The following is a 24,566-nucleotide window of genomic DNA, read 5'->3' on the forward strand; positions in this document are numbered from 1 at the left end:
ATAAATCACTAAGATCAGGGTTTTCAAGAGATCGTTGATGGTCTAGTTCACAAAATCGTGGCCACAACATGGATTGCATAAAAAATAAATATAAAAATAAATCTCATATATATACACAATTAAAGATTGCTTCAAAAATAAAAATAAAAATGAAATAATTATTAGACCATTGATCAAGATTGAATTCTTGAGTTGTATAAATCATCAAAATTGCCTACAAGATCTACCAAATGTCAAGATCCAAGAGTCACTCCATAATTTATTCCAACACTCCATTTATTCCCTCTTTTTATCAACACCACTAATAAATAAGAGATATAAATAAGGAAAAAAGATACGGTAATTTCACAAAGATGGGAATCTAATATTTTATTATTTATAATTTTCTATTATTAGGGTGCCAATATGTTACAAAAGAGATGCATAATCCGATTGCAATATTAGGTGTCAATAATAAGTACAGACATCAACACAAGATCTTAAATTTGTATAAGATGTTAGAAACCTTAGGTGATAACACTATGAAGAATGTTTTATTAGAGATTCTTGAGTACCAACAATTGTATGATGAAATCTATGAATTTTTTTTTTAATGCCACTATAATAATTTTGCATCAAAAAATGTGCACAAACATGAATTAATATGATAGTTGATAATCTATTTCTTTTATTAATCAATTTTTTAATCATTGTGATTTTACATAAAAATATTATATACAAAAAAATATAAAGAATTATTTAACAAAAAATGCCCATATGCTCAAATTTAACTATACATGTATTATGTTCTCATAATTTAAATTTTATAAGTAAAACTACTTTAATTATTGTATAGTTATAATGTCATCAAAATTTACAAATGTATATTCCTTGAACTGAAATAGGGTCAAGTAAAAATATGTACACACAATTCCTTATTATTGTCATTCTTCTTATAAAATTAAAGCATATCTAATTTGATCTAGCTTCAAGCTTGATTGGAAATCCCAGTGAAGGAATTGGTCCTGGTTGACAAATTATTCTCTCACTTGAAACTATTTTTGACCATTTATATTTGGATACTAAATGATGCCAAACTAATAATGTCTCTACTTGTGAAAATTTATAGCCTGGACATATTCGAGGTCCAGCTGAAAATGGTATAAATTTGTAAGGAGGAATTTGAGTCTCAAAATGAGATGGGTCGAAGTTATTTGGTTCCTTAAAAATATCTTCATTCATATGTGTAGAGCTTGTCACCCAAAAAATCTGTTCATCAAACAAATTATATGTTATTATTTTAAAAAAATATTATATTTGCATGATGATATTTTGAAATCATTTGATTCAAGGAATAAAAGATACTTTTAACTCCATTACTTTTATTTTTTTCACTATATATGCTAATATAAAATTAAAATAAATTTGTACCTGCCATCCTTTGGGAATTATATAGCCTTCATATTCAATAACTTTTGTTGCCTTTTTGAAACTGCCAAAAATTGGAGGTACTAAACGTAATATTTCTTGAGCTACCATCCATGTGTATTTCATTTTTTGATTGTCTTCCCATCTAAGAGGTTCATTTGGTTCTTTCCCTGAAAGAAATTGTGTTTGCTCTACCAAACATTATAACATTAAAGTTAAAATATAATTAAATCAAAGAATTAACAATTCTAATATTGACATGAAAATTATGATTTACAATTTATTGATATAAAAAGTTTTAAAGTTAGAATAAATAACTTATTATTTAAATTAAATTTATTCATTCAAATCATTAAATCTCTCAACTTAATTAAAAAATGAGCATATACCCCATATGTTATGCCTCTATAATGTACCCAACTCAAACTCAAATTTGAGTGAGAATATAATTGAATGATGATCTCATAATGACCAAAAAAAATTAAGGCAAGTGCATAAATCTCTTTTACTATCATTTTAATGGTATGGAGGCATTCACATGTATGTTTTCAATGATACACATATAAAAAATTATTAAAAACTATACTATTTCATAGTGATGATGATTTTATTTGGGTTGTATCTATGTGGAAAACTTAATACGAAAATAGATTATTCAATTTCTTGGAGGGAATTATAAAAATTGAACATTAATTTAAATTTTATTTTCATCTCTCATGAGGGATTTTGGAGGTTAATCTAATCTTTCTTTAAGAAAAGAGGTAAAATGGATTCCCCTTACTATTAAATAGTTTAAAATTAAATGTAACAATGCATGATATGCTAATAATGGGGCTTTGGCAATTGCTTGAGTAGTAAGGAACTCTTTAGGCTCTATAGTTAAAATAAAACCTAAGGAACTAAATGGTACAAACAATGGTGTAGAGGCTTGTTCTTATTCTTTGGCATTGGGATTATGCTATTTCCTCTTTGAATATTGAAGGAGACTTCATGGTTAGACTTAACACCATTCACAATTATATTTTCAACAATAAATTAAGATTGTTGCGAGTGATGAACACAAATGGACACTGAGAGGGGGGTGAATTAGTGCATTTTATAAATTTAAATATATATGCTAATATTGAAACTATAACTTAATCAAGAATATACAAACACACACATAAAACAAACCACAACACCAGATATATGACGAAAACGCAATTTGGGAAAAACCTCGATAAGAATAGCTGTTGGAGTCTATTGCTCCAATCCAACCTCACTGGTAAATTACAGTTTACAAAGTTTAGGGCACCAACCCAAGGAGCACCAACTCAAGGAGCACCAACCCCTGATTTTATGAGAACCTACTCAAACGATCACCCACCCCTGCGCTGAGCACCCACTCGAAGATTTATAGTGATTGATCAACTTGACAGTGCAATGACAAATCCTTGTTACAAATGAGCTTTGTAACACTTACAAATTTCTCATATCTTGAGAATGACTTTCTCCGCCTACTAAAGTTTTTCCTCTGTTTCTCCTCCTTCATTTGTCTAGTTATCTTCTTCTCTCTGCCACAACATTACTCTCCTAAATGCTTAGTTATTTCTCTCTATTGACGCTTTCTACTTCTGTAATTTTTCTCTATTTTCTCTTGGGAGCAACACACTCTCTACGACATGCCTTAAAAAATAGTCGACTAGTGGAAGTATCTTTGTTTTCACCTGCATCACTATATCAACAACCACACCTACCAATGCTAAATATAATCACACCTACTGCTCTATTCAACTATGTACACATCAGAGATTACTTCTATTAAAAATTTGAATATTTTATTCAAGCTAGTTGTCGTGGAGATCTACAACTCTAGAGATTTTATTATTTCTCTTGAATATGATCTCATATTTGTCACCTATATTAAATGCATCCAATCTTTCTTTTGATTATTCTCTGTACTTAGATTACTAAGTTTAGTAATCTTCCTCTGCCCAAAATGATCTGGAATCCTTCCTCGAGCCACACAACCTGCCTAAACATTGGTAGCCATTAATGCATTTTCCATTCTTTGTTGCCCTGCCCTGAAAAGAGCGACAACTACTATACTTGAATCCATTATCACCAACTTCTGCATATCTAATTCATTCTTTGTCCACCAAGGAACCACATGTCTTCATATTCTTCATCCAGATCACTCAGTCAAGGTCGGCTAGCCTCCATGTAAAACCCTTGTGCTAATCGATATACACATGTATCATCAAAAGTCTTCATAATCAACATCCAAGTTACATGGTCAACCATAGTCAACTGCCATGTAGGCTATCGTCCTTATCGGGCTGCCAACATGTTGACTGAAACACCTCTAATGGTCATAATGACCTTAACCTCTAGTTCTACGGGATGGCAGGATGCATCGCCAATTTTCCTTTTAACTTTCCCTGCATCATTGTTCACACATCCATTTTTCTCATGTAGGCTAGTGAGATGCATCATCTTTCTTCCTTAACTTATCCTGTGAGTTCCTCTTTACATCCATTTACAAGCGCGGGATAGAGGGATCCTTCTCTTGCTTCACAGTCTTGTCTCACACGACCATCACCCATCTATCTTGAAGGGTGCGAGATACATATATCATTTGACTTTGCATTGCCCCACATGGCCATCACTCTTCAGGTTTTGATGATGTGAGATAGCAGGAAGAATCTCTTTCTTTTCCTTGTGTTACCTTGCAAAGTCTTTAGTCTTATTAGAAACAAGGAGCGGGATAGTGGGGAGTCTCTATATATACCCTCCTTGAAATTATTCCGTGTGGAAATCATGCACACACTTGCATGGTGTGGGATAGAGGGGGACACATTTTCCTTTTCTCTTCATTTTTCCTTATCCCACGGGCTTCTTCAGCTTCTTTCTTGGTCATGCAAGATAACGGGATGCCATTGGTTTTGTTTCCCCAGTGTTATATTTTGTGTGCCTCTTAACTTGTACAAGATAAGGAGATCTACAATATTCCCTACAATTTCTTATCACGCACGACTTTTGTTGGTCACATTTGACACCACAGGCTAAGAGGGACCACTTTGTTCATCAAACTTAAGTTATCTTGCGCGACTAGCACATGACCTTTTCAACAACATTGGATAGCGAGTAGTGCCACTTTTGTGTTATCTCGCAAGGCATTCAACCCTTGGCCAACATGTTGCGGGATAAGGAGAACACCATTTTCTTTTCTTCAGTGTTATCCAACATGGTCTCTTCCCTACATTTGAACACACCATAAAATCCATGGATACATAGATACTCACGACTTGTTCACTACTGCCGACATATGGAGACGATGAATTTGGTTGAAATCCATGCAACATAACACGACGTGTTATGCTCAATTGCATAGTATAACCTACATGTTATGCACGACTGCTATCTGCTTCTCTGAAACCTCTTGACACCCCTTGGCATCACGATGGCTATGACATCCCTTGATATCAATGAGAATAATTCCAACAACAAGGTGTGCGCCCTTGGTCTCCTTGTGTTGTGCAGTGCAGTGCTCAAGTTTGTGACATGGCTTAACCACCTCTTGTGGATTCTATAAGTCTAATGGTTGTATCGGGCATTAACAGTTCTGTCTTTTGGTGCAATGGCAACCACACTTGTAAGAAGTGGTATCAGAGATTGGTCATTGGTTCAAACCTCTCGCTTGTGCTGGGTGGGATTTTTGCAAGGTGTGTGCCCTTTCTCTCCTTGTGTTGTGCAGTGCAATGCTTGTATTTGTGACATGTCTCAATTGCCTCCTATGAATTCTATAAGTCTAGTGGTTGTATTGGACATTAACAGGTTGATCTTTTGGTGCAACAACAACCGCATTTGTAATAGAGATTACTTGTGTATATTGGACCCTTCTATACTTTTTGGGTTCAATTTCCTTTGGTCATTATTATAAGGGTGAAAATGGAGTGGAAAGTCCACTAGGTGACTTTATTATTGACTTGATAGAACTGTTGATTTATTATAACATGAGTAGATGAGAAGGTTTTATAGATAAATCGAATTAAATTTAAAAATTATAATAATTGTTCTATTTGATACTTCCCCATTTGCTTATTAGTTCACCATTATATAGCCATAATTATTGTTAATTATATATCCAGAATAAGTGAAAGAAATTATAAAGGAAAATAAGTTCCTTCTCTTATTAATAAAGGTTGGATGCATTTGTTTTCCATGCCATCATATATTCTCTACATTTCCCAACTAAGCCAAAGTTTCATATGAGGTTACATACATAAATGGGAGATATTTTTGTACAACCCTATTTTAAATCAATGGTTAGGTTTTATATTCAAATCATACAATCAAGAGAAATGGAAAGTGGAACATTGGAGGCAATAATATTTAATTGCTATCAAACTAAAATTTGAAGTAGGATAAATTTAGATATTTTCCTTATTATTGTTTTAAATCTTCTATAATTTATCAATGGTAAGGTTTTGGTAGAGTTTTTATCTCTTTTTATATGAGATATGAGTTCAAAGGATTTTTTAGAAGGCCTTAAAGGAGTTTAATGTTATTCCTACAAGGGTATTTCCTATGGATGGTCATGAATTTAGAAAATTCATTTTAATGGCTGATTTTGTGGAGATTTAAGCCCATTTTCAGTTTTTAGTTCACAAGGTGAAAAATGTAAGCTTTCCTAGGATGGTAAGTGTATGTCTATTTTTTTGTCTCTTCTAAATTTTTTATTTCAACACCCTTCTCCTCACTTGCATAGTTCTAGCTCCTAGGCAATAGAGCTTACAAAGTGAAATATTGAATCTATATAGTGGACGTACTTGATGGGGTTCAAGGAGCTACAAGTTAGGCTCTCCTAATAAAGATGAAAGTATGGTCTAAATATATATGTTGGTCCAATAATTATATAAATATATTTAGCCTAGGTTACTTTATATTAATTGTTATTCATTTCTATATTTCTTGAAACTCATTTCTTGTTGAAAATAAGTCTCTAGTGGTATGGATGCATCTGCGATAGAGAATAAGAAGCTTTTTCTTCAAGTGTATTTTCTAAAGGAAAATTATATCTATTAATAATTGGCATACACTATAGGTTATAGTTATTGAAAGAGATGTCAAGATTGAATCAATCTCCAACTTATTTGGTCGAGGATCAATTATTTTATTGGCCTTCCAAATTATTCAAATCATAAAATATTATTTAATCTTTGTATGGGAACTAGTAAAAGAAAGAGTGTGTAGGTTGATTTTCCTTTTCAACATTATTTTCTCATGAGGAAAACTAGAGGAAATAAAATTCGTAAGAAAAATATCAAAATATTCAAAGCTATCAATTTCTTAAGCCACACACTATGCATAAAGAGTAGTCATTTTTTGATAATACCAATAATTCTAATTTCCCAATTTTTAATCATGATAAGAAAAAAATATTTCATCCCAATTTTTGGAATTATTTAATTTTCTTTCAAGAATTTGAACACAAAATCATGTACAAGCATGAAAATTTTGTCACAAGTAGCTACAAACATTATGTACATGATTTTCATACAAGAACTTAAAGCTTTTATCATGAAAATCTTACAAGGGTGAAAATATTTTTTTATCTTGATGCCTATTTATTTAGAAGGATATCTAATATTTTATTCTTTGCATGAAATAATACAACAAGTTGGAAGGTGAATAATCAAACACAAAGGAATTTAATTAAAATAAAAATGAATATATCCATTTTTTTCTAAAAAGAAACTTCCATATACATAATACTTTAGCCAATATAGGTATGGTAAAGGCATTTTTCTATCTAGCATTAATTTTTATTCTATTAAAGTCTTGACTTAAAGGTCTAATAGACGGTATTGATAAAACCTATTTTCTTCTTTAAAATATGTATGATTCTCTTCAAGTGGATGGAATATGATTCTCTTCAAGTGGATGGAAATATTCATTAGTAAATTGTTCACTATTAAACTATTAAGACATTGAAAGGATTTACTTTCATTTCACCATCATTCATAAAGATTTATTAGCAAGAAAAAAACAAAAAGAGTTTTTAACTTAATATATAAAATGAAGAGGTAAGAGGACAACCTTGATGGATGGATCTAGAGAGACCAAATCTATTGGAGATTCCATCACTAATATAAAGGGAATCACATACATTAGAGAATTAGGTTTAAATGGGAGAATTTTTTTTTTACCAAATCTAAGAGATTTAAGCATAGTCAAGATAAAAGGTTACTCAAATTAGTCATAGGCTTACATAAAGTCAAGATTTAGGAATAAAATATGTCATTTAGAAAATGTAACTCATTTCATTCCATCCTGAACCATAATGAAGTTACCTATAATATGAAAATTTTTAATGGACCTTATTTTCTTCAATCATAGAATGGAGAGAAGTAGGTAGAAGATATGTAATGATTAAAGATTTAAGTTCTTGTATGAAGAATTATGCAAAGTGATTGATCACTAGGTATCAAGATAAAAAATATAGAATGGAGAGAAGTAGGAACATGATGTGTAAAGATAAAGCTTTAAGCTCTTGTACGAAACATTATGCAAGGTGGTTGACCACTAGCTATCAATATAAAAAAAATAGTTCCCATCCTTGGATAAAATTTGATATTACATTGATCAGGAACACTTTGTAATGATATATTGTAAAGAGATTCTTGATAGATAGGAAACAAGTCTAGATAATAGTGAATACACACATTTTAATATTTAGAAGAGAATATATATAGGATAGGGGTTTCTCATTGGTCATGTATGTGAGCGAAGCATGGAGTTTATAAATCTTATGAACTACATCACAAGATAAATTGGAAAAAATGACTTGGCATGGAAAGAAAATTGTTCAAGAATTGTTATTTATCGAGAGCATGCTCTATGGTCTTCTCATAAACTTAAAAAATATTGGGTAACAGTAGACAAAATGATGCAGCCATAACCGATAAAACCCTCAAAGAGAATCAATCGGCTTATGCAGCAAGAAAAATACAATGAAAGCAAAAAGAAAACATAACAAGATTACATAAACAGATCATATTATTTCTTTAGAAATTTTGGCAACCATTCGGTTATCATCATATATTCATCAAAGAACATCTGGTAGTTAACTGGTTACATGCAGGCTATCATACAGATACAATCCAACCAGGACTCTAAGAATCAACCGGATCACAAAATACAAATCTCAATCCTTATTCTCAATTCTACTTCCTCTTCCCCTATAAATGATTACATAACATCATATTTATACCCACTGGAACATATCCGGTTTGGCCTCATAAGATTACATTTACCAATGTAGGAAAATGAAATGTGTAACTAGGTCGGCCCTAAGAATTAAAGAAATCTTTTCGAAAAATAACAACCAAGAGGTGTGGTTCAGGAGGAAGGTTGACCAGATGCCAAAGAACATCGAACAAGACCCAAAATAGATCCACATGCCAAGAATTTCAATGGTAATGAAGGAAAACCAACCTATAAGCACAAGAACTATCCCAGAACCCAAAAATAGTCGACCATAAGCAATAGCTGACTGGAAAAGAACCCAAATGAACTAAAAATATGGAATGAATCGGCCTAGAAACCGAAAATAAGATCTCCCACGAAAATACAAGAAACTACCGGTACTAACCAGGTAGAACACAGAAAACTGCATAATGAACAAAACAAGAACAAAACTGAAAGGAAATATTTTTTATTGATGCAAGATTGCTCATTGACTGGGGATACTCCTCCATCGGACAACCTAGGTAAAAAAAAGATGTTCTATGAGAGGCAACTCATAAAAATCTAAAAGGATGTGGAAAAAATATCCCATGCTCATTTCTAATCTAAACATCTTCTTTATATGCCAACCTTTGCTTTAGCTCCTCTTGTACCTCAACCAGCTTCTCTAACCCCTTACTCTCTTTATTTCTCTTCCTTTGCTTCTAATCTATACATTGTCTTTGTTTACTACTCTCTTTCTTCTGCAACTCTAATTTGCTTCCGCCACAAGACTTCATCCAGTTTGTTACCATAAGCTCTCTGTCATTTGGTTCCATCTGTTCATCAGGCTCATTTGTCAAATCCTTCTGCAAACTCATGTCACCCTCCGGTATAACCTTTGCAACTAGTTCTATCATTTCTTTATTCAAGTCACTTTCCGGTATAACCTTTGCAACCGATTTCTCGAGATATATATTCTTCACCTCCTTCTCTTTCTCCTTCAAAGAGATCAATGTGAACTTCTGCCCATCCTTCTCAATAGTGACTAAGTTCCTTCTGCAGTCATAAATATCTCCTCTATCAAACTACCAAGGTTTTCCCAACAAGACATGACAAGCACTCATAGATACAACATCACAAAAAATCGCGTCCTTGAAAGGTCCAATATTGAAATTCATGAAATATTGCTCCTTTATCTCTATCTTTGGATCAACTTGCAACCAACTTACCTCATAAGGACAAGGATGCTCAAGCCTCTTCAATCCAAGCTTCACAACCATCTCCTCAGATACCAAATTATCAGTACTTCCACTATCCACAATAACCTTACAACACTTACCACCTAATTTACACACAGTCCGAAAAAAGACACTCCCTCTAAGTAGATCTAGTATCCTTTCTTTTAAACATAAGAGATTCTCCTTTCTTTGGTGCACAGTCAGATCCTATACCTTCACCTTCTAGTTCCTCATTTGCCACACATCGTCTTGCTATTCCCTATTTAAATTCATAGTTCATCTATGTCCAGTTTCTCGACACTTGAAACATTTGCTAGGAAATTCTCTATTGGTACTGCCAGTGCCTTTCCTCTATATTTTTTGCTCTGGTTCTTTACTCCACTTAGGTTTTGACTCATCTTCCTCAACCAGTTTCTTCATACTATCACTCATCTGTCCTTTGAATTTCTCCTTCCCTCTATTTGGTTGTCTTCTTCTCATCTTCTCCTCAAACTTCAAAGCATACTGGTAAGCTTATTCAACTATGGAAACCTTCAACATACTCATCTCATCTTGAATGTTAAATGAAAGTCCATTGATGTACCTCTCCACCTTTTCTTTGTCCATCTCTTTATGTCCATATCTAATCACCACCTTTTAGAATTCCTTAGTTTATTCCTTCACAGTCATGTTTCTCTATTTGAGGTTCTGCAACTTCTTAAACAACTCCAATTCATAGTCTCTCAGTATGACTTGGCCTTTAATCTTCCAACCATCTGTCTCCACTGAGTGATCTTCAATTCACCATTCTCTACTCTGTCTTTCTGTAATTCTTTCCATCATAAGGCAGCATGTCCTTTCAGCTTAGTCTATGCCAAGTAGAATCTTTGTGGGTCCTTGACATCCTTAAACTCAAAGTAGTCCTCCAACTCTCCGATCCAATCAATCAAATCCTCCGAGTTTAGTGTTCCAAAAAAAGTTGGAAACTTCAACTTTATGAATTTTACTCGCTTGTACCACTACTCTCGGGAATCTTTCCTCTCTTTCATCTTCCAGTCCTTCATCTTCTTCAAGCTCTTCACTGACTTCTTCATGTTCATCCTCATATTCAGGGTTTATCCACAAACCAACCAAATTGTTTTGGATTTCGTTCCTCACTTCATTCTTGAAGTCTTCCATCATCTGCTCTACCGTTCAGGGGTTTGTCCTTCTAGGAAACATCTCCTCTTCTACTCCAGTGAATTGCCTCAAATCGGTGATTTGAATACCAATTTCAATTTCCTCCCCTCAATGATCTATTGAGCACACTCGTAGCTTGCCTCCAATCCATAATTTGTTCACCCAAAGAAATGCCTCAATGTTCACAATCAATTATTCCACCAACCAGTCCATAACTAGCTCTGATACCACTTGATGCAACCATAACCGGTAAAACCCTCAAATAGAATCAACCAACTTATGCACCAAGAGAAACACAACAAAAGTAGCAAGAAAACATAACAAGATTACATAAACAGATCATATTATTGCTTCAAAACTTCTACCAGCCATCCAATTATCATCATATAATCATCAAAGAACATCTGATAGTTAACCGGTTACATGCAGTCTATCAGCCAAATACAAGCCAATCGAGACTCTAAGAATTAATCGGATCACAAAATGTGAATCTCAATTGTTATTCTCAATTATACTTCCTCTACCCCTACAAATGATTACATAACATCATATTTATACCCACTAGAACATATCCGAGTCGGCCTCATAAGATTACATTTACCAATGCAAGAAAATGAAACGTTTAACTAGGTCGGCCCTAAGAATCTTTATTTCTAAAAAATAACAACCAAGAGGTGCGGTTCAACAGGAAGGTCGACCACACACCAAAGAACATCGGACAAGACCCAAAATAGGTCCACATACCAAGAATCGAGCTGATAATGAAGGAAAACCACCTGGTAAGCATAAGAACTATTCTGGAACCCAAAAACAGTCAGCCGGAAGCAATAATTGACTAGAAAAGAACCCAAATGAACTGAAAATCTGGAATGAACCAGCCTAGAAACCGAAAATAAGCTCTGCCATGAAAAACAAGTAACTATCGGTACCAACCGGTAAGAACACAAAAAAACTACATAATGAACAAAACAAGAACAAAACTAAAAGGAAATATTTTTGGTTGATGCAGGATTTCTCATCGATTGGGGATGCTCTTGCATTGCAAAAGTATTGGGCATCTTAAAGAGGGAAGTGATTAATCCATGAGAAAATTGGATAACCTTAATTTTTGTTGTCAATTTTAAAAAAAGAGATTGAAATAATTAATTGAGAATGTATTCTTGACTTTCAGCCAATGAACTTAGGATTTTATGTGATTATTTTTTATCCTGATCACATATGATAGTATTAATATTATTCTTTAGTGGATTGATGAGGTGCTATCTAGTTATAGATTGAACTCTTTGATAGTGTTGTAAGGGAATCACTAGATAGGACATATTGTAGTATATGGGTTCATAATGGGTATTGAATATTAGAAGAAAAATAGGTAGATATGTCACAATTTATTGAGAGTAGAGAAGGTTATTATAGTATTTTTTTTTTCTTAGGTAGTGGGGGTAAGAGTGTGGAAGGAGTTGAATATTGGATCTAATTGATATGAGTTAATGTAAATGATGAATTTGTTTGTACACCACACAAGAGATACAATTTTAATTAGGATGATTTGATCTATGTACACCTTATAGGATAATATATGAGATAAATAAAATATGACTCTCCTTGTGGACATCCACTAAGAGGGTTTCATACATCAAATTCATGCCTAACTTAGTAATTATAACAAAGACAAATACCATTTTTTACCTTTTTGTAGAGGTTAGTAAATATCTTGTGAAAGGATTGCAACACTTTGATGGGTAGATATAAGATGGGCACGAACAATTATATCTCTAGTTTCTTCTAGGTTACCCAAGGCATAAACTTAGTGAATTAGTTTTCCAATGTAAAGGATATAAAAATTCACCATGTATTTCATATCAGATTGTTCAGCCCTTAATTAGTTTAATTATACTTTACATTTATAATTTCCTATCAAAATTCATTTATGTTTTTCATTAAAAGATAAAACATATGATAATAATGGAAATGAAATTTCTATTTGAATGTATGAGACTATAAAAAAAATGGAGATATAAAAAATTGCCATTAAAAATGGGTAACTAAGATATATGAAAAAAGGGTGAATATTCTAATGAAAATTGCATACTAGGAAGGGTAATAATAAAATTATTGCATAGAGGTAGGAATGAATCAGGGTACAATTTAATATTCTAACAAAATCCATATCACTAACCTTAACTTACCCTTTAAAAACAAAATTGAAATCAAAGATAAATATATTAAAATCGTTTTTTATTTTTTTTTATGGAGGTCGCACGACAGCCAGCAAGAGCATGAAGTCCGCGAGGGCCTTCACAAAGTAGTTTTTGCCACCCAATACGGGGGCACGAGCCAATAGGCTGATTCGCCCGGGGCATGATCCTGGCCAGTCTTAAACCACACACACGGCCAGTCTTAAACCACAGACACTAAGCAGCATATTAAGTCTAGAGAATGTCAGTTAATTCTGAGTGTTTAACACTTTTAAGTGTACAAGTGTAATCTTAGTGTAACCACACACATTAAGCAACATATTAAGCCTAGAAAATGTTAGTCAATTCTTACTGTTTATAAATCTAAAAATGTAAGCTGTGTAAGATTTAAGCTGTTTGCAAAAATGCCAACAAAGCACCAAAACCAGAACATCCCTAGAAAATTAAGGATTACAACACAAATTAGAGAAATATTACGAGAAAGCACAAGGGTAGACAAATAAATACCTTGGAGAACTTTGTTGTAGACCTCTGGGTCTAGTGCCAACATCCTCACAAGATGCGTGAGAAGAATAGAAGTGGTGTCATGGCCGGCAATCAAGACAACGACGAGATTATCAGTGATCTCCTCCTCGGTGAGCGGCTGCCCATTTTCATCCCTCATACACACCAAGCAAGACAACAAGTCTTGCTCTGGGGAAGCACAGCCCTGTGCAATTTCCACCTTCCTCCGTTCCATGATGCCCACCAACTGCCCACATATGCGACTCCGAGCATTCAAAACCTGACGAAAGGTTGTGCCTGGGAAATCCAAGGGAAGACACCATGCCCCATTCAACAGCGTATCAAACTCCCTGCCCAGCAAATCTTTCTCTCCACCCTCTTTCAAACTGAAGAGGAGATCACAAGCAACGTCGAAAGTGAGCTTTTTCATCAATGGCAGCACTGTAACTCTCTCTTTTCCTTCCCAGTGATCAACGAAATGTTTCTGAATGACGGACTCCATTCTTCCCACGAATGACTTCAACGATTCGGGCTTGAGAAAAGACATGACGGCCCCTCTCAAGCGCTTGTGAACTTCCTCCTCCGCGTCCAACATGCTCCGAACCCCGAAAATGCGCAGAGCTGTTGGGGCTTGTGTGCTCGCAAACATCGTCCACTCGTTTTGGAAAAGAAAGCGATTGCCTGCTTGCCCCGTGAGAACAACTGTGTGGCGCCCCATGAGTGACGTTTTAAATACGCTGCTATATTTCGTAACTCTTTCTTCCACCCAATCTTTGGCCTTGAATTCCTTGTATGCTCTCAGAAATTGGTACGTTTCACCAATTACAGGCAGACCCAAACTTCCAGGAGGAAGCTTTTGTCTTTCCCCTTCTCCAATCTTGCCCTGAATCATCATTTTGGCCATTAGCAAAACCAGCGCAACGGCCAGTATGACAGAGAGTAGAAAAGTTGAGTGCTCAAAATCCATGACACCATTAAACTCCATCTCACAATGCAATTGTAAATGTATGCTTGTACACAACAAAGGGTATTTAGTCCCAGCGGCCTTTCCAGAAACTTTGCAATTAACGACTGAAAATCAATGTTATTTTCAATTCATATCTCAGCAGCATCTCTCCACGGAGAAATGATTGTGCGATGCTCAACTGCTCCGGAGGAAAGTCTTTTTCTTTTGAATTGATATATCATTGGGACCCTTCCTGTGGTTCTCATCCACATGGGACGCTTTGACATTTGAAATACATATATATTACTGTTTTAAGCAGTTGTGAGAAAAAAATGGTTTTTATTCAAAAGTTTATGTAAAAAATTATGATTTTATATTTATTTATTTAAAATTGAAGTTTATGAAAATAATTTAAAACTATTAAAATATATATTTTTTATGTTTAGTTTTATTTATTTATTTATTTATTTTCACAATCTAATGTAATTTTCAATATGTCATGTTTTTCTACAATCATTCTATTTAAATATCACACTCTTTAATAGATAAACAATCAATAACTATATATTGTGAAGTTGGTCAAGCCATGCTTCAACAATCCTATGTTTTCTATTCTGCTTAATGGTTCCCCTCAAGGCTACTTTGATTCTTCAAGTGGTCTAAGACAGGGTAACCCTTTGTCCCCCTGTCTCTTCATCCTTATGGCGGATGTGCTAGGCAGGGAGTTTGATAAGGCAATTTTGCATGCGTCTCTCAAAGGTATCAACATGTCCTCTTCCCGTTGGTTATTTCCCATCAACAGTTCGTTGATGACACCCTCTTGCTAGGAAATGCTTCTATGCCTAAAGCTAAAGGTTGGTCCTCTTTTCTCTCGGACTATGCGTCTTCTTCGGGGAAAGTTATCAATCTTGGCAAGAGTTCTCTATTTTTTATGAATGTTCCTCTTACCATTCATAATCACATTGCTTGGGTTTTGGGTTGTTAGATTGCCTCCCTCCTTGACACCTATCTAGGGCTACCTCTTACTATAGGTAAAGTGGAGAACTCAATTTTTTCAAACCTCCTTGAAAAAATATAGAAAAAGCTTGTAGGTTGGAAGGGAACTTTGCTTAGCAACTTCAACTTCTCAAGGCTTCTCTTCCTTATTTCATATCCCAGCGGCCTGGGCAAAAAAATTGGATCAAATTCAATAAAAAATTCTTTGGGTAGGAGTGGAACTCAAAAATAGAATTTCCTTAGTGGATTGGAATACTGGTTTCTCAAGCAAATTGAATGGTGGCCTAGGTATCAGAGAATCCAAATCCCTCAATCTAGCTCTGATGGCTAAGATTGGTTGGAAAGTCGTTAAAGGAGTGGAGGATTGGACGAAGGTGATCTCGAACAAATATCTCAATGGCGAGAATGGTCATTCCTTTCTTTGACGGGAGGATCTCACATTTGGAACAATGTGGTTAAGTCAAAAGGTTTGATTTAGAAAGATTTCTTATGGCAAGTTGGTGATAGAAAAAAACTAGATTCTGGGTTGACCCTTGGATTTCCTCTTCTCCTTTAAGAAGCCATCCCGTTTGCTCGATTTTCAAACAGGCTTTGGTGAATAAATTGGATGTTCTCTTGGTTGACTACTAGATCCTGGCTCATTTCCCCCATCTTGGAGATTCTTCATTAATTAGTTTGCACCTCCCTTAAGAGCGGCTACTTTTGAATTGCTAAGGATCCTCAGGCTGTTGATATTCCTCAACCTTGAAGTTGTTGACAATGTAGTTTGGGCCCCTTCTAAAGATGGGAATTACTTTGTTAAATCTGGGTTTGAGCTTCGTGTTCCTTTTGGTGAATAATTTGGGTGTTTTCTTGGTCGACTACTAGATCCTAGCTCCTTTCCTTTGTCTTGGAGATTATTCGCTAATGAGTTCACACCTCCCTTAAGAGCTGCTACTCTTGAATTGCTAAGGATCCTCAAGCTGTTGAGATTCCGCAACCTTGAGGATATTGACAGTGCAGTCTGGTCCCCTTCTAAAGATGGGAATTACTCTGTTAAATATAGGTTTGAGCTCCTTGTTCCTTACCCAAGGCCATCCTTTAATTCGTCGTTGTGAAAATCTAAAACTATCCTGAAGATAAGATTCTTTTGGTGGACTGTCTACCATAGGAATATTTTAACTACTGATAATATTTAGAAGAGAGGGTTCTATGTTGTCAATAGACGCGTCTTATGTGGAGAAGTGAAGGAAAGTATAGAACACGTTCTAATCAATTGTATGTATGCCTGGTAGGTTAGAAAATAGATCTCCAGCTCATTTATTTTGGCCTACGTATGGCATATATGCCCCAAAGAGGCCTCTTTGTCTTGGTCATCTCCCTTCTCCCATCCTCTCACTCAAGAGCTATGGTGGCAGGCTTTCCTTCATACTGGTTGGTGTCTTTGGAAGGAACGTAATAATAAAAATTTTCAGGGATTGAAAGGCCCCATTGAACGTCCTTTCTAGTGTTATTATCGAAAGTTAAGGAGAATATGAAGGCCTTTGTCAAAACTAGACACTCACATCCCCCCTCGCATTATGACTAGTTGGTAGCTAAGAATTGGGAGATGATGAATATCCTCTCTAATTTTTCCTATCCTCTGGTTGGGTTCAAGAACAACATTAAATGGTTCCTCCCTTGACCCAAAGTAGTTGAACTTAAAATTTGATGGTTCCTCTATAAGGGGAACTCAAGTCGGGCGAGAGTGGTTGGTGTAGTTAGAGACTCAGATAGAAATGTGGTAGCTTCCTACGTAGAAAATCTAGGCATCCAAATGTCGACCATGGCTAAAATGATGACTACGTTTTTTGGTATTTCTATCATCGGGGATAAAGGTAGGAGGGTAATTATTGAAGCAGACTCAAAGAGTGTTATCATGATGCTACTAGGCACAACCATATTTGGCGGGTAGGAGGAGAACATCATTTCTAATGGCCTACGTGTCATATCTACATTTGATCACATTGTGTTTTAACACACTTTTAGGTAAGGCAATAGGGCTGCGAATAGGCTTGGCAACCTGGGCCCCTTCACACAGGGTATTAAAGTTTGGACAGATCCACATGATTTTCTTGACAGAATATATGCCATGTTCGATGAGGATAACTAAATCGATGAAGTTAAAAGATTTGAAAGTCACCTTTTTATTTGGTTTCCTCTGTATGGTGTACTTCTATCATTGTTCGAGGTGGACGAATGCTATTAATGGCAAGGAATGCATTCTTTTCTTTACCATCTTTTAAAAGGGTTATTTGCATTCTAGTTTGTGTGATATTGTCTTGTTAGGATGGTTGAGAGAAATTTGTTATGCTTCTTCACTAATGGAATTGTTGGTCATGAAGCATCTAAACTTCATGAGTCATTAATTTTTAAAAAACTATTTTTAAAAGTAATTGTGTGTTATTGCCTTGGCTTCTAGCTTTGGGTTTATGGCTTCTAAGATGGGGGGATATTTAATTCAAATAGAGTCGCATTCCTATGATAAGTACAAGGCTAATGTTACCCTATAGAAGAAAGTTGTTGAAGGTGATCTTTAGCAAATTATGTGGAGGGTATGAAGGGCTGCAACCCTACAGTATTAGATGAATTTTCTGAGTGTGGAAAAATGTTGTTGTTCAAGTGGGAAAGGCAAAATTTTCTATGTTGACAAAGACTATTGTTGTGGTGATGGCGCTATCTATGGAGGGTAAGAATTTCCATAAGAAGCCAAAAGAGAACTATAAATAAGATTTTAAAAGGTTTTTGGGCCCAAGAGAGAAGGTTTCATGCCACCAAAGTGGTTTCAAAAGGATGAGTTGCCTGGTGTTTGGAAGGAAGAGTTTGTGCTCTTGATGAAATTCTTCTCTCTTGATGGACACTTCAAAAAATGTCACTCTCAATTGTTCCCGATGCTCAATCACCTTCGACATGGGGTAAGGATGAATTTCCCCTTTTGGATTTTTACCTCTTTGTCTCAATCTATCGAGGTTTCCAAGTCTAAGGGCTCCCTTCCATAGCATCAAGGGACAATCATGCATCTCTATAAGTTCCTTCATAATTTAGTCCCTTTCATTGGTCCTAATGTCAATCCCCCTATTTCTGATTTGGGTCTAGGTTTGTGTGTTGATCTTCCTGTCAATCAACATATTGTTGTTTCCTCTAATAAATTAAAAAAGGTACCTACTAGGGTTAATCCCTCTAGAAATACTAAGTCCAAGACCCCTTTGGGCCCCCTATTGGTGAAGGCTCAAAAAATGGCCATTGTCGAAGAGGACTCTAAGGATACAACCTCCTCTTAGTCTATTGAGTCTAACTAGGCTCCAGATAATTCAGAGAGAAAAGAGGTTAACCCTCTGTCCCCCCATTCCCCCTATATTTCACCTGATTCTTCCCCTCATAGCACCCCCACGGTGTTGTGTTTAAAGATGAATTTTCCCTCTTTGCGGAAAAGGTTAAGAAACTGTGTGAGGGTTCAATAAACATGAACCAGTTCTTTGTTGCCTAATGATTCAATTTGAGGTGGCAAAAAAAGAATATTAGCAAGCTCAAAGCTATTCTTGAAGTGGAGGCTAGGGCCTCTAGTTGGGAGAATGATGAGCAGGAGAAGACTTCTTGGATGCAAGTGGGGAGATTAGCATGGATGATTGAGAAATGGGAAGCAATAAATAATTCGATTAAAGAGACCAAGGAGAAAATTGGTCAAACAAAGAACATGAATGACTTGGTCGAGATGGTGAAGATTCTCCAGGCTAATCAGGCGAAAATGAGGCAGACTATGGAGAATATGTTCATCCAACATAGAAAAATCATTGAAAAGATCTCAAGCTCGCTTGGACATTTAGGATGAGATAGCAACAAGGCAGGCAAAGAAAACAAGACATTTTGAGTCTCCACCTACTATTGAGCTGGAAGCATCTGTTTCTAGGGTGAAAGCTTCACTAGATTCCTCAGTTGTGTCCTCTGGGAAAGATTCCTCTAAAATCTCTTTGTCGTAGATAAGGGTAAAGAAATATGTGTGAAAACGAATTTGGAGTTCTCTCCCACATGGTAACCCATCAGTTTGTGCTTTCTATGGGAGAGTGTTTCTTTTTGTTGCTTTGTTTTTCTGGATGTGTTTGGTTTCCTATTTAGTTTATGGGTTTGTTTTTTTGTCAGTTTCTACTAGGTTTGGTTAGCAGCAAGTTTTTGATTATGGGTTCTCACTTCTAGTGAGTCCTAGGTTTTTTCTCCTTGATTGCGACTATGTAAGGTTCAAGCCTCTCCCAATTTTATTAATATTATCAGAACAATCAATAATTATATTACACTTCATTGTATTAAGTAGTAATTAATTATCTTACTTTTATTGATAAAAATTTAGTTTTGATCATTGAATTGAAAGTATTTTAAAAATTAACTTAAATAACTAATGACTAAGTTACGCAATGTTCAATAAAATTTGGATGAACTTTGGCAAGGTTTAAAAATTTAAAAAAACAACAACATTAAATTTGTCTTAAATACTAATTTATTTATTGTTAATATGAGTAATCTATCCAATAAATTACAAAAATAGTTTAACATTCATAAATATATTTCAAATCGTTTTAAAAAGATGGCACATTTAAAGAAAATATAAACCATTAGAAACATGTTAATCATGATTATGAAGATATTTTCTTATCAAAAAGGTACAATGAAAAGTCAATATTTTTAAAAAATGCTCCAAGTCATCAAGATCTCTTGACTAAGATTGTGTAGCATCATCATTAGTATCACTACCCCATTCATCATCAAAAGAGTCGATCTCCTTTGCAATTGGCACTACTATATCTTCTAAAAATTGTTGTAAAGATGTCGCATCGTTTGTTGATTTATTTATAAATAATTTTAAATTTTGCAAATGTTAGAATATTAATTTTTTTTTTTTTAATAAAAGTGGAAAATCCACTAAACTTATATTAATAATAAAGTAATTACTTAGAATATTAATTTTTACTTGGTAAAAGCTAATTATTTATTTGTATTATATTAGGAGATTCCTTTGGAATCCCTACATGTCATTTGTCTTTTATGTCATCACACACGTGTGTGGATGATGCGTTTTCTTTTAATTCTTTTATTAAGAAATATTAGTTGTCTTCTCCTTAAGAGGATTTTGACACATTGCACACACATATTATGATTGGTGGCATTCATAAAGTTGGGAGTTCCAAAGTAACCCCTCTCCTTATCTCTATTTAAGATTTGCTTCTCCTCTCACTCTTTACAAGTTATTGAAATAAGCTTCTTGCTTAATCTCTCTTGTATTCTTAGGCTATTTTCTTCCATTCATAAGTGGGTTTTCTTTTATTTTTCCCATTTCAAAATCTCTTGCGTCTCCTCTTTTATTTGGTGATATCTCAACACAAGTTGATCTTCATTCTTGATAACATTACTTCAATCAACAAAGTTGTTGGATTATTATTTCATTTCTTGCTCTTATTTTCCTTTCATGGTATTAAAGCGAGTTACTAATCCTTGTTTAAGTTGAAATTGATGAAGGTTGTCTTGTCTTATGAGCTCACCTTCTTTGGAGGAACTCTTTGATAGAAGAGAAGAGGCTATTTTAATAACTATAGAATTTAGTTTCAAAAACATAAAATGACGAGTTTCTTCTAACATTTCTTTGTGCAGCTTCTTATCAATTTCAAATTATATCTAATAAATTTATCTATTATAATTTTATTATTATATCTCTTGCATGCAATATTAAATTCATTGAACACTAATTGTACATTTTTTTTAATCTTTTATAATCAGTGCATACAAGAGTTAATAATTTGTAACTCTAATATTCTTTGTAAAAGGTTGATATTATAATTTCATATTTGTTTTATAGGAAACATTTTTTAGAGGTTTAAATCTTCTTAGAGAGAAGATTCAAACCTTTCTAATTTTAAATATATATATTTTAATATTGTTCTTTCATTTCATGCTTTGCATGTGTAGAATAAATCTTTCTCCCTAACATAATATACTTTTTTTTTTTTTTTTTTTTTTTTTTTCGGATAGGTTTTCAACTAGTAACACCTAATTATTGTGTATTATTGCAACTCTGAAACTCTCTCTATGTGGTTTGTTTCACCTCTACATGGTTTGTTTCACCTTATTGTGGCATTATTTTTGCAACTCTTTGGGCTTTTCTTTTGGTATTCATAGTTTCTTGGATTATAATAACATCTATTTATTCTACATATTCCTTTATTACTGCTACATGTTTTTTTTTGTCTTATGCTATACTCTTCTATTCTTAGTGCTACACTCTACTATAGTTAGAGCAGCAATTTATTAGAGTTGCACCCCTCTCTGTCCTCTACTTGCACATTCCATAATCTATACCAACGGTTTGCTAGTTAAGATCACCATTGTTATATCAATTTACTATTGATAAATTTTTTTATATGTCCACTTAATAGTTCTATTTTTAAGTTTTAAGAAAACGCATGGACTTGTGTTTATATAATTTTTAAAACAAAGCTTTTTTAAATACAAGTCTTAATTCATTTTTTTCAAATTTAATATTTATTCTAAAATAAAGTGATCAATTATTAAAGTTTCAATTTTTATAAAAAAAGTCATAAAAGGTTTTATCATAATTTTCAAGTTTATTTAAAAATTTAAGTTTTACATAAAAGGGTGCATTATTTCTAAACTTTTCAAAAAAAAAAAAAAATTATTCAAAGAGGGGGATTATTTTTTTTTAACCAATCCCTTTTCTCCTTGTTTAATTTTCTAAAGGTAAGTTTTTGGTTGTGGAGGAGAATCCTCCTTCTCTAGATCCTCCTCGTGCATCTCTTCCTCATATTGATAGTGATGATTCTATTAAATCTAAAAAAAAGCACAAATGACTTAAAAATTTTCTTCAAGAAAGTGATTATTATTTAGCTAGAATGGATAAACTTAATGCTAGAAAAGCCAATTATTGCAATTATGATTTGGTGTCTACTATTATAAATGCAAATGATCCTGAATATTTCGAGTAAGATAAAAATCAACCTCAATGGAAAAAGGCTATAGAAGAGGAATATGATACTTTGATTACTAATAAAAAGGTTTTGCATTTCGTTCCTCTACCTCAAGATAAGAATCTTGTTTCTTGTAAATAGTTTAAAAAACTAAGCTCAATGCAAATAATGAAGTTAGAAAATTTAAATTTAGATTAGTTTCTAGATGCTTTACTCAAGTAGAAGGTGTAGATTATAATGAAATCTTTGCCCTTGTAGCTTAAATTCCAACTATTAAACTAGTTCTTTCTTTAGCTTCTCATATGCTTTGTCCTATTCATCAAAATGAATATTAAAGTGCTTTTTTGAATGGTGATTTTCATGAAGAAATTTATATGTCTCATCCTCCTAGTTTTTTTAAGGAAGGTAATGCATATTTAGTTTGTAAGTTAAATAAATTTATCTATGGATTGAAACAATATCCTAGAGAATGGTATTCTAAAATCAATGTTTTCTTTCTTTCTCAAGGGTTTATGAAAAGAAAAAATGATCCTAATTTAAATATTAAGCATATAAAATATGATATTGTGATCATTATTTTATCTGTAGATGATTTAATTCTAACTTCTGTTAGGCCCAATATGGAAAGCTAATGTACTGAGAGGGGAGGGGTGAATCAGTACTCCAAAACTTTTCTTCAATAATAACCTTACTGTTATGCATAAACAGAATACTACAGTAACATAAAATAAAGTTAAAACAAACAGATAACAATCATACATGATTCACTCCATAACACATATATTTTGGTTACGCAGAAACTCTTGGTTAGAGAGAAAAACTGCGGTGGGGATGGCACCCACAACTTCACTACTGCAATAATAAAGATTGCTCGGTTAGAGCTACATTTAGCTATTTCTGATAGCTTACCCTGTTAGGAGTATCAAGATCTGTTAGATCTACCTTACTAAAGCATTTTACAACACTATATAAATGTTGCACCTGATTAGAGGATTTACAATTTATAGACTTGGTTAGAGTCTTTTACCTTGTTAAAGGTTTCTCTTATGACTTCACAATTTTACAATAAAATCATTACAAATATCTACAACTTTACATCTGAAATGTTATAGTAGATTCTATGTGCTCAGAATAAGATTACCTAGCTTGTAGCATACCTCGGTAACCCATATTGTAACTCGGTAAACCCTTCTGTTTACTCTATTCTTCGACTGTTCACTGATAACCTTCTTGGTGACCTCTTTGTGTCTCTGTAATAGTCTTCCTTCATGCATACACACACATATCTCACATCTCTTTTCTTTTTTCTAACCCTAAAATCATGTTGTATAAATAGATCTCTTACAGCGGTGATCTAATTCATTGCTTCGATTTTACAAAAACATTCTTTGAATGAATATCTAAACAAAATATTTCATTGGTCAGATTGACCTTGTAATCATACACAATCTCCTAGTGCAATTTCCAATGTAAAACGGTTAGATGTGCCTCGATCTTGTAAGACATTTTCATGTGCATGACCAAGTTTAATGTATCTGGTAAAATCTTTCACTCGGTGAATATCAACTCAGTGAGTTAACTTTACTGCTTGGTAGCCATGAAACATTACTCGGTAAATAGCTCGGTGAATACTGCGTTCTGTGACTGCTTTCTTCTGTAACTGACTAGACTGTTCTTATCGACTTCTCTGTGTGTACCGACTACATGATTCGGTAATACTAACCAACTAGAATATATAGTATGACTTTGGATATGAAACTAATGGCAATTTGATAAGTAGTAACAATCTCCCCTTTTGACATTAGTTGAGATGCTTGACAAAAACTACTTTCAAAGTCATAACTCAAAAACTATATACTTGCAAAATGACTATACTTGACAATATATACAATAGTCAATGAAGTAGTATATGCAGATATACTCC

The 24,566-nt window shown here is 33.9% G+C and overlaps 1 protein-coding gene across 1 annotated transcript; it reads right to left on the reverse strand.

Moving 5' to 3' along the window:
- Window positions 1-866: 866 nt before the first annotated feature.
- Window positions 867-14,830, reverse strand: LOC131034081 (cytochrome P450 716B1). Its single transcript, XM_059216945.1, has 3 exons — window positions 13,718-14,830; window positions 1,411-1,598; window positions 867-1,248 (listed from the first exon to the last, which is right to left on the reverse strand). The coding sequence occupies exons 1-3, from the start codon at window positions 14,697-14,699 to the stop codon at window positions 952-954; spliced, it is 1,467 nt and encodes a 488-aa protein (XP_059072928.1). The 5' UTR covers window positions 14,700-14,830; the 3' UTR covers window positions 867-951.
- Between the last annotated feature and the right edge of the window lie 9,736 nt (window positions 14,831-24,566).

Source organism: Cryptomeria japonica, chromosome 2, assembly GCF_030272615.1.
Source record: "Cryptomeria japonica chromosome 2, Sugi_1.0, whole genome shotgun sequence".
Lineage (NCBI taxonomy): Eukaryota > Viridiplantae > Streptophyta > Pinopsida > Cupressales > Cupressaceae > Cryptomeria > Cryptomeria japonica.

What these genes read in the sequence shown, in the direction of transcription:
- LOC131034081 (XM_059216945.1), bottom strand. Translation starts at nt 14,699, where the DNA reads ATGGAGTTTAATGGTGTCATGGATTTTGAGCACTCAACTTTTCTACTC. An exon ending in CTACAACAAAGTTCTCCAAG is followed by an intron (nt 1,599 to 13,717) that starts GTATTTATTTGT and finishes AATGTTTGGTAG; the next exon opens with AGCAAACACAATTTCTTTCA. An exon ending in TAATTCCCAAAGGATGGCAG is followed by an intron (nt 1,249 to 1,410) that starts GTACAAATTTAT and finishes TTTGATGAACAG; the next exon opens with ATTTTTTGGGTGACAAGCTC.